At 40.8% G+C, this 13,769-nt stretch overlaps 1 protein-coding gene across 2 annotated transcripts in view; it reads right to left on the reverse strand.

The window, feature by feature from the left end:
* Window positions 1-13,769, reverse strand: part of SEMA3D (semaphorin 3D) — a 327,020-nt gene that overhangs the window by 31,521 nt on the left and 281,730 nt on the right. For both annotated transcript variants that reach the window (XM_069765163.1, XM_069765164.1), the window contains 3 exons: window positions 9,886-10,108; window positions 3,516-3,604; window positions 2,598-2,639 (listed from right to left, as the gene is read on the reverse strand). In XM_069765163.1, the coding sequence (XP_069621264.1) occupies window positions 2,598-2,639; window positions 3,516-3,604; window positions 9,886-10,108 (354 nt within the window). The remainder of the gene's footprint in view (window positions 1-2,597; window positions 2,640-3,515; window positions 3,605-9,885; window positions 10,109-13,769) is intronic.

Raw genomic sequence — 13,769 nt, forward strand, 5'->3', positions numbered from 1 at the left:
CCCAGCCACGTAGTATATTGCCTATTTTTTTATTTATTTTATTTATATTTTTTTATTTATTTATTTATTTTATTTATAGCTACGTAGTATATTGCACAGCGACGGAGTATACAGCACAGAGCCACGTAGTATATTGCCCAGTTACGTAGTATATTGCCCAGTCACGTAGTATATTGCCCAGTGACGTAGTATATTGCCCAGTCACATAGTATATTGCACAGCGACGTAGTATACAGCACAGAGCCATGTAGTATATTGCCCAGCCACGTAGTATATTGCCCAGCCACGTAGTATATTGCCCAGCCACGTAGTATATTGCCCAGCTACGTAGTATATTGCACAGCGACGTAGTATATTGCCCAGCTACGTAGTATATTGCACAGCGACGTAGTATATTGCCCAGCTACGTAGTATATTGCACAGCGACGTAGTATACAGCACAGAGCCATGTAGTATGTTGCCCAGCCACGTAGTATATTGCCCAGCCACGTAGTATATTGCCCAGCCACGTAGTATATTGCCCAGCTACGTAGTATATTGCCCAGCCACGTAGTATATTGCCCAGCCACGTAGTATATTGCCCAGCCACGTAGTATATTGCCCAGCTACGTAGTATATTGCACAGCTATGTAGTATATTGCACAGCTATGTAGTATACAGCACAGAGCCACGTATTATATTGCTCAGTCACGTAGTATATTGCCCAGCTACGTATTATATTGCCCAGTCACGTAGTATATTGCCCAGTCACGTAGTATATTGCCCAGCTACGTATTATATTGCCCAGCCACGTATGTCACAGATTAAAAAACAAAAAATAAACATACTCACCTTCGGATCCGAGGGCCTCTTGTAGTTGTAACATACTCACCTTCGGATCTGGCGCAGGCGATGAGCGCGCAGCTGCCACCATCTTCCGTTCCCAGGATGCATTGCAAAATTACCCAGATGACTTAGCGGTCTCGCGAGACCGCTAAGTCTTCTTGGTAATTTCGCAATGCATCGCCGGGAACGGAAGATGGCGGCCGGCTCTGTGGACAACAGAGGGTGAGTATAGCAGTTTTTTTGTTTTTTTATTATTTTTAACATTAGATTTTTTACTATTGATGCCGCATAGGCAGCATCAATAGTAAAAAGTTGAGGACACACAGGGTTAATAGCGGCGGTAACAGAGTGCGTTAGCTGCGGCATAACGCGGTCCGTTACCGCCGACATTAACCCTGTGTTAGCGGTGGCTGAAGGGGAGTATGCGGGCGCTGGGCAGTGACTGCGGGGAGTAAGGAGCGGCCATTTTATTCCGGACTGTGCCCATCGCTGATTGGTCGTGGCTTTTTTTCCGCGACCAATCAGCGACTTGGATTTCCTTGACAGACAGAGGCCGCGACCAATGAATATCCGTGACAGAAGGACAGACAGAAGGACAGAAAGACGGAAGTGACCCTTAGACAATTATATAGTAGATATATAAAAATTTTTACATACATACATTTATAGAGGACATGTGACCAAAAGTGCCAAGTTTTTCAGGAAATTTTATTCCCGCTGCTCCCCTGATTATTCTGTTCTTTTTTAATCCACCCAATTGTTCCAGACACATGAGCCTTTTTATTTAGAGATGATTTTTATGGTCTTTACCAAGGGGGCGTTGTGTACAGAGTAATAATGCAGAGAAGCCTAAAGCCTTGTCCTTAGTGCTCAACGCGCCATTGGAAAAAGTAAGCACTAAATAAAAGGCCCATATCTCTGGAACATTATGACATATGTAAAAGGCAAAAAAAATATGGAATACCCAGGGAAGCAGTGAGAATAAAATAAGAGCAAGCACTGGCCACTTTTGATCTGGTGACAGGTTCCTGCTATAGAAAAATGAGTTGATTAAGCTGTTTGTTTTATATTTAAGGTAGAATATTATTAATAAAGTGTTACATTTTGTAACAATGTTACTGGCTTATCCAAGGAGTTTTCTTTTCGATACTAAGCCCAAATTAAGCCATTACCAGTGGCATAGAGGGGGATACTAAACTACTAGAATATAATTATAGAGCAGCAATCACAAGGTGTAATACTGCCACCTGCTGACAATTCTGTAGCATTGCACATCAGGGCTGTGAAGTAAATCAGTGCAGGACGATACATTGAAATACATTTCTCTTCTCTTTTTTTTGCTTGTCAGCTCATGCTCAATGTGCCTCATTAATATTTGACATCATGTAAATATCTATATATGTCATATTGTCAGCCACCATCTATTTTATCTGTGTTGTACAGCCTTTCCTACCTTTCTGTGAATGGATCACATAACTATTGCTGACATTGTCTATAGTCATTTGGCTACATTATAGGCAATATTGGCCAAAAGCCCAGCTGCTCTATGTATGCCAATAACATGGTTACTGCAGGCCAAACCATACTGTACAGAAGAGGAAGGGCTGGATATGAGAAGATGACCGAAGGAACTTGTGAGGCTCCTGATGCCATCATCCCTCGGAGAGATGACAGATGCAATCTTACGGGTTATTATGGAGAACAATTCTCTATTTTTACATAAACTATTGACCAGCACATTGCACAGATAGCGATTTACACATCTCTCTTACCTGCTTAATGGATAGTTCAATGTTAGTAATTGGTGATGGTTTCTGGAAAAGAAGTAACACTGGGTATCAGAACTGTCACTATATACTGGCATGGCCAAAAGTGTTGGCACCCTTTAAATAGTTCCAGTAAATGAAGTATTTCTCCAGGAAAATTATTGCAATTACATGTTTTGTTATATACATGTTTATTTCCTTCAACACAAAAAACTGATAAAAAAAGGAAAATTGGACATCATTTCACACAAACCCCCTCGAAATGTGCTCTCCTGTGTTTTTGTTTATTCTTTTTTTTTGGCTACCAGGTATTTTCGACTTATTCATTAATTGCAACTTTTTGACAAGTTGCTGCTCCTGTCCCCCCGGTGTAGTTTTATGCATATCTTTGTTTAAAAGTCGCATGTTTGGTGACAATTTGAAAAAAAAAAAAAAATGATGCTCAAAAAGTTGCAAAAATGGATAACGGCAGGAAATAAAGCTATTTTTGACTATGCACCATGTATTTGGTGCAATAAACATCACTGAATACCACAATGCAAAAAAGAAAAGAAACGTGACATAAAAATAATTAAATACGGGGCCTAAAAGTCAATAAAAATGGAATGCAAGAAAATAAATGTTTCAGGGTCAAATCAAAGTCTTTCCAATGTTTGATCTTTTGCTTACACTAAATAAACTATGAACATTTTAGGACTTCCCTCCTGTTCTGTCCTGCACCCTTCATTAACCCCATGTTAGCCCTTGTCAATCTCAGCTTCACAACTTCTGCTTCTTCCATAACAAAGCTGCCTCCTCACGGTGTGTTGTGTCCACAGAAATCTACCTGCCCATATGATGGCCTTCATAGCCCTGTTTATCACTGTCTTCATCCTTTCTATTGACAGACAATTCTTCCTGAAGTGGATAATTTGTTTTCAATACCTTAAATATCTGCAGCTCTTCCAGCAGAACCTCTTCCATATTCCAGATACCTTTGGCGACGCTAATTACTTTGAGAATTGTCCCAACATCTAAAATACAAGAAGAGTCAATCATTTACTTTCAATAGTTTCAGTCCTATGTTATTGTAATAACTTCACAGATAACTCACTGGCCATTGTTTCATTGTTTTGTTTCCTTCCTTTCTTAGACAAGTCATAACTTTTGTTTTTTTTCCCCATACAAGTTGTAGCATTGAATGACACCATTCATTTTACCATACAATGTACTAAAAATATAACTATAAATATATTGCCATTTTCTGAGAACCGTAACATTTTTTTTTTCAGATGATCTGTACTCAGGATTGCTACTTTGGAGATGAGATGATCTTTTTATTAACACCATTTTGGGACACAAATATTGTTTTTTATTCCATTTTGGGAGATATGGAAAAGAAAAAAAAGATGAAATCTGTCATTTTTATCTTTTTTTATCTTTTTTTGTTGCATTATGCTTTTAATGGATGAGTTGAACAATTTGATATTTTCATCAGTCTGACGCTACTCCATTAGTTATGAATATGGCAACCCATCGACATCACATGATTGCCTCCAAAGGGGTTAATGGTCGCTCGAAACAGGGCTCACATAGTACTGCGCTGCTTTAGTTGTCACTGTTAAGGTACCGTCAGACTCAGCGACGCTGCAGCAATATAGACAACGATCCGACCTAAACTAGATCGCTGCAGCGTCGCTGTTTAGGTCGCTGTAGAGACGTCAAACACAGCAGCTCCAGAACGATGCAGGAGCGATCCAGTGACGTAACAGCGACTCACTTATCGTTGTAGCTGGTTGTTAGCTCCATGTAAAAACATTGCTGGCATCATTGCTTTTGCTGTCAAACACGACGATACATGCCGACCTGACAACGAAATAAAGTTCTGGACTTCTAGCTCCGACCAGCGATGGCACAGCGGGATCCAGATGGCTGCTGCGTGTCAAACACAACGAGATCGCTATCCAGGACGCTGCAACGTCACGGATCGTTGTCGTTCTCATTGTAAAGTTGCTGAGTGTGACGGTACCTTTAGACTTTAAGGGGTTAATCAGCAAGTTCTGCTCTCTGCTGTTAGCAGTGAATGCCATCTGTATCACTCAGCTGGAACTTTCTAGTTATGGCACAGGCTCAGTTCCTGATCCTGCACCGTCCATTTGCATTTGTTAAGAACTCGCTAAAGTAAAAAATAAAGCCGGTGTCACAACTAATGTATAAAAATACGGTCTGTTGTTTTACGGCCGAGATATGCAGAAAATGTCCTGAACAGCGATCCGTATTCAATGCGAGGATGCAATTTCCGGGTGTCATATGTATGGCATCCGTATGACATCCGTGCGGTGAGATTTTCTCGCCGGCTTGCAAAATGGACATATAATGGAACCATGGGCTCAAGTATTCTTGAAACTATATATACAGTCTATATATATATATATATATATATGTCAGTGAGACACACACACATATATATATATATATATATATATATATATATATATATATATATATATACAGGTCCTTCTCAAAAAATTAGCATATAGTGTTAAATTTCATTATTTACCATAATGTAATGATTACAATTAAACTTTCATATATTATAGATTCATTATCCACCAACTGAAATTTGTCAGGTCTTTTATTGTTTTAATACTGATGATTTTGGCATACAACTCCTGATAACCCAAAAAACCTGTCTCAATAAATTAGCATATCAAGAAAAGGTTCTCTAAACGACCTATTACCCTAATCTTCTGAATCAACTAATTAACTCTAAACACATGCAAAAGATACCTGAGGCTTTTATAAACTCCCTGCCTGGTTCATTACTCAAAACCCCCATCATGGGTAAGACTAGCGACCTGACAGATGTCAAGAAGGCCATCATTGACACCCTCAAGCAAGAGGGTAAGACCCAGAAAGAAATTTCTCAACAAATAGGCTGTTCCCAGAGTGCTGTATCAAGGCACCTCAATGGTAAGTCTGTTGGAAGGAAACAATGTGGCAGAAAACGCTGTACAATGAGAAGAGGAGACCGGACCCTGAGGAAGATTGTGGAGAAGGACCGATTCCAGACCTTGGGGAACCTGAGGAAGCAGTGGACTGAGTCTGGTGTGGAAACATCCAGAGCCACTGTGCACAGGCGTGTGCAGGAAATGGGCTACAGGTGCCGCATTCCCCAGGTAAAGCCACTTTTGAGCTACAGAGAAGCAGCACTGGACTGTTGCTAAGTGGTCCCAAGTACTTTTTTCTGATGAAAGCAAATTTTGCATGTCATTCGGAAATCAAGGTGCCAGAGTCTGGAGGAAGACTGGGGAGAAGGAAATGCCAAAATGCCTGAAGTCCAGTGTCAAGTACCGACAGTCAGTGATGGTGTGGGGTGCCATGTCAGCTGCTGGTGTTGGTCCACTGTGTTTCATCAAGGGCAGGGTCAATGCAGCTAGCTATCAGGAGATTTTGGAGCACTTCATGCTTCCATCGGCTGAAATGCTTTATGGAGATGAAGATTTCATTTTTCAGCACGACCTGGCACCTGCTCACAGTGCCAAAACCACTGGTAAATGGTTTACTGACCATGGTATTACTGTGCTCAATTGGCCTGCCAACTCTCCTGACCTGAACCCCATAGAGAATCTGTGGGATATTGTGAAGAGAAAGTTGAGAGACGCAAGACCCAACACTCTGGATGAGCTTAAGGCCTCTATTGAAGCATCCTGGGCCTCCATAACATCTCAGCAGTGTCACAGGCTGATTGCCTCCATGCCACGCCGCATTGAAGCAGTCATTTCTGCCAAAGGATTCCCGACCAAGTATTGAGTGCATAACTGAACATTATTATTTGTTGGGTTTTTTGTTTGTTATTAAAAAACACTTTTATTTGATTGGATGGGTGAAATATGCTAATTTATTGAGACAGGTTTTTTGGGTTATCAGGAGTTGTATGCCAAAATCATCAGTATTAAAACAATAAAAGACCTGACAAATTTCAGTTGGTGGATAATGAATCTATAATATATGAAAGTTTAATTGTAATCATTACATTATGGTAAATAATGAAATTTAACACTATATGCTAATTTTTTGAGAAGGACCTGTATATATATTATTAATCCAATAGTAGGAAATGGTTAAAAATACACGCACATTAAGAATAAAGTATTTTAATGAAAGAAAGAAGCACACAGGTTTAACATCTTTATTGTACGCTCAATCCAAAGCAAAGCCCTTGTTCTTCTGAAGAAAACAAAAAAAACAATATCCCATACTTGTCCGCCGTACAGTCAAGTTCCACCATGTAAATCCATCTGAAGGGGTTAAATACATTTACAACCGGGAGCGCTGCTAATGCGGCCACTCCCGGCTGTAAACGACTGGGGAATGAATGTAATGCAGGGAACAGAGCTTCAGTGACTAGCAGTGCCGTCACCGAAGCTGCGCCCCCTGGAGGCATGAACTCATTTGAACTGTAGCATGAGAAAATATTCAGAAACTTTCCCACGCTACAGTTCAAATGAGTTCATGCCTCCAGGGGGCGCAGCTTCGGTGACGGCACCGCTAGTCACTGATGCTCCGTTTCCCTGCATTACATTCATTCCCCAGTCGTTTACAGCCGGGAGTGGCCGCATTAGCAGCGCTCCCGGTTGTACATGTATTTAACCCCTTCAGATGGATTTACATGGTGGAACTTGACTGTACGGCGGACAAGTATGGGATATTGATTTTTTTTGTTTTCGTCAGAAGAACGAGGGCTTTGCTTTGCATTAAGCGTACAATAAAGATGTTAAACCTGTGTGTTTCTTTCATTAAAATACTTTATTCTTAATGTGTGTGTATTATTAACCATTTCCTACTATTGGATTAATAATAGATAGGTGTCTTAATGACACCTCTCCATCATTAACCAAGCTTAAGGTTACTTTACAATAGAAAGGTGACATTAGCCCCTTTATTACTTCCTATCCCACCGCTACACAGGAGTGAGAAGAGAGAGGCTAAGTGCCATCTTCCAGATGTGCCTTTTCTGGGGTGGCTGAGGGCAGATTTCTTTAGCCAAGGGGGGCCAATAACCATGGTCCTTCTTCAGGCTCCTAATATTTGCCCTCAGTCACTGGCTTTCCCTCTCTGGCGAAGAAAATTGTGCGGGAGCCTACGCCAGTTTTTTCCGTGAATTAACCCTATAAATTAACACCTACAGCTCCCAAATTGTACACACACACTTCTAACATTATTAGTGAGGAATATGTAAAAATCTAATGGATATGAAATGGTTTACTGTATGTAAACCATGTCTCATATCCTGTCGGGTTCGGTAAGGACTCAGCAAAAGCCGACAATTGAATTACCAGCTATTCTACTATCTATTTCTGTATTAAATATAAATATATATATATATATATGTGTGTGTGTCTCACTGGTATATATATATATATATATATATATATATATATATGTGTAGACATTTATTCTAGCTATTCTATTCTAACCTGTCAGTGTGATTTTACTGTACACTGCACTGAATTGCCGGCTTTTCTATAGGACACCGCTGCGTATTTCTCACAAGGCAGACATGTGGTCCGTGTGTATTCCGTATTTTTTTCGCCCCATAGACTTTCATTGGCATATTTTTGGATGAATACGCTGACAAACGCAGCATGCTGTGATTTTCTCAACCCGTAAAATACGGCCGAGAAATATACGGCTGATGGAAGCTGCCCCATAGAGAAACATTGGTCCGAGTGCAATGCGTTGTTTTTGCGCCTCTCGCTCGTCCGTATTTCTCTCTAGTGTGACGCCGGCCTAAGAATACACATTACAAAGAGAATTTACAGATTTTCAAGAATATCACTATGTCTAAAAATGTTTTAAAAGGGTTATTCCCATCTATGGATTTGATAGACAAGAGTCCGTCTGTCCAGGCACTGAAACCATAGGAATAAATAAGAGTTTTGGGAACAATGTAGCACAATTTACTATACAATTTCTGCACCTCCCAAGCTAAGACAATTCAAAAAAGGTTAGGGGTGGACACATCTGTGTATGAATATTCAGTATATACAGTATATTAATGAAAATTTTAATTGGAAGGTCTGTTATTAGCCTGTTATGCTTACACAAATTTGCTGTCAGAATGTGACAATTTCACAAAGAATGGGAGGTGATACAAAGCTATCTTATGTAATTTGTCATCGATCTCTTCTGACTTGTTAACCAATTTTTCCCAGTCAGTATTAATCTTCCCTTTGTCGTTAAGAAAAATGGGTTATTTAGTAGCTCCAGTATAAACTATATAATTTAGGAATCTCCCCTTACTGCAAAAAAGGGTTATCCTCATTTTCATAAAGGGGTATTGTTGGAGAGAGACTGTAAAGGCATTCTGCAATTGACTGAATTTTACAAATTTCAGGCGTTTTTGAGATAATAACAGTTTCCTTTTGTTTACAGCTCACTGCCTTGGAGACTGACCACCACTACTAGACAGCAGAACATGAGCAGCCCTTACAAGCTCTTTTCTACTCAACTAGTAAGCACTGTTTTGAAGCTGAAGGGCGCAGTTACCATGTAATCTTGGCCAGCTTGAATCAATTACTTACAAGTTGGATAGCAGTGATGGTCAGTTTCCTAGGCAACAAGCCAAACATGTTACTATATCAAGAACTGCACATTTCAATAAGCAGCAAAATTAGACAGCACGGTGTTTCAGTCAATAGCACTGGGGTCCTGGGTTCAAATCCCACCAAGGACAACATCTGCAAGGAGTTTGTATGTTCTCTCCGTGTTTGTGGGGGTTTCCCCCGGGTTCTCCGGTTTCCTCCCACATTCCAAAGACATACTGATAGGGATTATACATTGTGAGCCCCAATGAGGACAGTGATGATAATATCTGTAAAGCGCTGCGGAATATGATGGTGCTATATAAGTAAGAATAATGAAAAGTTGCAAAACTGCTTCTTTTTACAATCACTATCTGGCAATATTCCTATATGACGATGTGAATGATCATTTAATAAGAGTTTGGCAGCGCTTAAAGTATTTATCAAAAGGAGTAGCCCTATACTATAGACGACAATCAGTATGAAAAGTCACCCCTGAGATCTGCAGACACTATTAAATCTCATTCTTTTACATGATATTGGGACTTGCTGGTGACTTTAATTAAAATTGTTTTCACTTGCAATAAAATTCTTATTAGCTGTAATATAATAAACAACATATTACACATATATTTAGCTTCTAACGCACGTTACTATAGGAACCAATGCAATGATACAATAATAATAATAAAATAATACATTAAATAATATTGAAAGATGCAATTTACCTGTTCCGAGAAACATGACATCATACTGCCCGTCTTCTGCTATCACATGGTCAACCGCGATCTGAGTTAGCTTGTATTCCACATTCAGTCTGGTGAACACAGGTTTACCATGCAGAGGGTACACCGACTTATACATAAGCGGGTGGTTCTTTACAAAACTAATAACATCATCTGGGAAGTCTTTGGTTGATTTTATCATTGGGTCATAAGTGTTGCTTGGGCACTGAAACAAAATACAAACTTGTAAAAAAAAAAAAAAGTGGTGTCTGCCAGAAAATCAATACATATTATAATCTGCTATTAATAAGAATGAACATATTTGACTTCTAGAGCAAACAGTCTACAAAGCAGCATGCCTATATACTAAGGTAAATGAAAATCACAGCAAACTAGAAATGCAGGCTTTTATCTGGATCATAGCCCCATCTAGTGGTCACTAAACATATTGCAGACATTAGACTTCTAAAAAGTATACACTTCACAGCTAGAGGAGCTAAACCTTTCCTCATGTACTCAAATATCCCGATAAAGGACAGATGTATTAATTACTTCGCATAATATATTTATAAGGGAAACATTCCTGTTTTCTATGTAAAAGACATGCAGCTGAATGTACATTAATTGCATACTCCTAGGATTTACTTAAAAGTCACAGAATTCTTAATTCTAGCATTCTTTTGGAATTAGGTCTTTCTTGTCTGATTCAGCACTTTCATTCTGACATGCCATAGTATACTGCTTTTCATTCATTTCTGCTGTAAACATCACTCATAACCATGCACTATGCTTTCTGATATGGAAAATGCTGTGTGATATGATATCAGCAAATTGTGAATAGCACAAAGAATCATTAGGGTCTATCAGTCATGATAAAATAGCTAAAATTATGGACATGTAAAGCAATGCAATATTTACAGGTATTTTGAAGTAATGTGTGGATTTGCTGAATCACTGTAGATATATTGTCTAACATATGTTCTGATTTATTTTTGTTGCTGTTTAGGACACATATAAAACTAGTGTGTAGTGTACAGTGGGTACGGAAAGTATTCAGACCCCTTTAAATTTTACAGTCTTTGTACATTAATGAGAAAAAAATGAACTTTTTTGAATTTACCAAATGGCTGCAGTGAAACACTCTGCACCCCATCTTAACTGAAGAAAAACAGAAATAGAAATTTTTGTAAACGTATTAAAAAAGAAAAACTGAAATATCACATGGTCATAAGTATTTGGACCCTTTGCTCAGACACTCATATTTAAGTCACATGCTGTCCATTTCCTTGTGATCCTCCTTGAGATGGTTCTACTCCTTCATTGGAGGACAGCTATGTTTAACTAAACTGATAGGACTTGAGTTGAAAAGGCACACACCTGTCTATGTAAGACCTCACAGTGCATGTCAGACAAAATGAGAATCATGAGGTCAAAGGAACTGGCCAAGGAGCTCAGAGACAGAATTTTGGCAAGGCATAGATCTGGCCAAGGTTTCAAAATAATTTCTGCAATACTCAAGGTTCCTAAGAGCTCAGTGGCCAACATAATCCTTAAAAGGAAGAAGTTTGGGACCACCAGAAGTCTTCCTAGACCTGGTTGTCCAGGCAAACTGATCAATCATGGGAGAAGAGCCTTGGTGAGAGAGGTAAAGAAGAACCCCAAGATCACTGTGGCTGAGCTCCAGAGATGCAGTAGGGAGATGTGAGAAAGTTCCACAAAGTCAACTATCACTGCAGCCCTCCAACAGTTGGGCCTTTATGGCAAAATGGCCTGACGGAAGCCTCTCCTCAGTGCAAGACATATCTGCTCTAAAATTTTCTGGTAGATGGATGAGCTGACTTTCGTCTTGATAAAACACAGTGGACCTAAACCAGCAGATGACATGGCTCCCGGAACCATCTGTTAGGAGACGAGTTTCCTCTGCTGCACAGGGGGAATCTCGATCCGTGTCTGCTGCGGTCTCCCATTCTGTATCGGCCGCAGTGGGCTCTGCTCAGCGGAGACGTCGCTCCCAGCGTCTCGCTGGGGCTGATTCAGTGCATAGGGTCACTACTGCCTTTTCTGGCTTTCCTATGGTACCCTGCACTGATCTGCGGCGAGCGAGCCTCTCTGGGACTAAGTCCTTGTTTACTCACACTGAGCATGCCCAGGGCAGGGTCTCCCATTGGAGGTCGAGGGCCACATGTTCGGTCACATGCTCAGGTGCTGCAGTACATTCCATTGGTCCTTCTGGAAGGTCCTGAAAGGGCAAAACATGCTCAGGTACTGCAGCACTTTCCATTGGTCCTTCTGGAAGGTCCTGAAAGGGCAAAAACTTCAGTAGCAGCTTCCTGTGCTGCAACTATATATACTGCGCATGACTGCACGGCCATGCGCTAGTATTGTCTTATGTTATGTGCTTTGCGCCAGTGTGGTCACATGTATGTGTGTTCAGGGACCCGGCTGAAATAAGCCCCTAGAATGCTGGCTCCTCCGGCGAGGAGATTGAGTCTGAGTGTATTCAGGGACCCGGCTGAAATAAGCCCCTAGAATGTTGGCTCCTCCGGCGAGGAGTTTTGTGTGTTTGTGTGACCACTGACTGCTCTCTGTTTGGGCAGTTAGCCTGTGCCTCTGTGGAGTCTAACAGGGCACAGTGCTTTCCTTTCACGGCTACTCAGTGAATTAACTGAGTTAGTCTATACCGCCATATAGCTCCGCCGTTTGCTAGCAGCAGGTACTCCTGCACGGTGGACCCCGGGCTGCGAACGCACCAATATCAATAAACATCTCTATTTACTCGGTGCGTTCCGCTAGCCCTAACACCATCACTGATTGTGGAAACTTCACACTAGACCTTGTATTGTCGGTCTCTCCACTCTTCCTTCAGACTCTGGGAACTTGATTTCCAAGGTCTAGTGTGAAATGTCCACAATCAGTGATGGTTTCGGGAGCCATGTCATCTGTCATGTCCACTGTGTTTTATCAAGACCAAAGTCAGTGCAGCCATCTACCTGGAAATTTTACAGGACTTCATGCTTTCCTCTGCCGAAAAACTTATTGGAGATGGAACTTTCATTCTCCATCAGGATTTGGCACCTGTCCACCCTGCCAAAAGTACCTGTTAGAATCTGTTTTGTTTTGACCATCCACCATCTTGTTGTGGTTTTCTGGCTGCTGGTCTTTTTCCCCTGGTGCTGGGTTGCCTTGGTCAGGTAATTGTATCACCCTTTATTACCCAGCACCTGCCTCCCATTCCTTGCTGGACAACAGTGTTAATCCGCTAGAGTTCTGGCTAGATGCTTTGACAGCTTTCTGTGCTTGATATTTTGCAGTCTTAGTGCAAGGTCATCTTGCCCCCTGCTCTCCTAGTTCCGTGCTGCAGTTTTGTAACAGTTTGTCCAGCCACACATAAAAAAAATAAAAAAAATCTTGGATTCTTTCAATATGTGCAGTGTCCAGAACCTTGCTCAACGTTGCAAGGGTTAACTATGGAAGTAACCAACCTTCAACAGCATGTGAGTAATTGCTCTGGAGCATGCCCTGAAGAACCTAAGGTAGGATTACCTGAGTTTTTTTCTGGTAAACGGCAGGAATTTTTTACGTTTAAAAATGCATGTTTACTATATTTTCAGCTTAGACCCAGATCCTCATGGAGTGAATTACAGCGTGTGGGGATTATTATATCTTTATTGCGAAGTGAACCCCAAATCTGGGCGTTTTCATTACATCCTGAAGATCCTTGTTTGACATCAGTAGAAGCATTTTTTCTGTTATGGGGTTGTTATATGATGATCCTGATCGCGTCACATCAGCTGAGGCAGAGCTCAGACAGCTTAAACAGGGCTCTGTGGATGCTGAGAGGTATTGCACCCTGTTCAGACAATGGTTCGCATATGTCAGGTGGAATG

The sequence above is a fragment of the Ranitomeya imitator genome, chromosome 4, assembly GCF_032444005.1.
Source record: "Ranitomeya imitator isolate aRanImi1 chromosome 4, aRanImi1.pri, whole genome shotgun sequence".
NCBI lineage: Eukaryota > Metazoa > Chordata > Amphibia > Anura > Dendrobatidae > Ranitomeya > Ranitomeya imitator.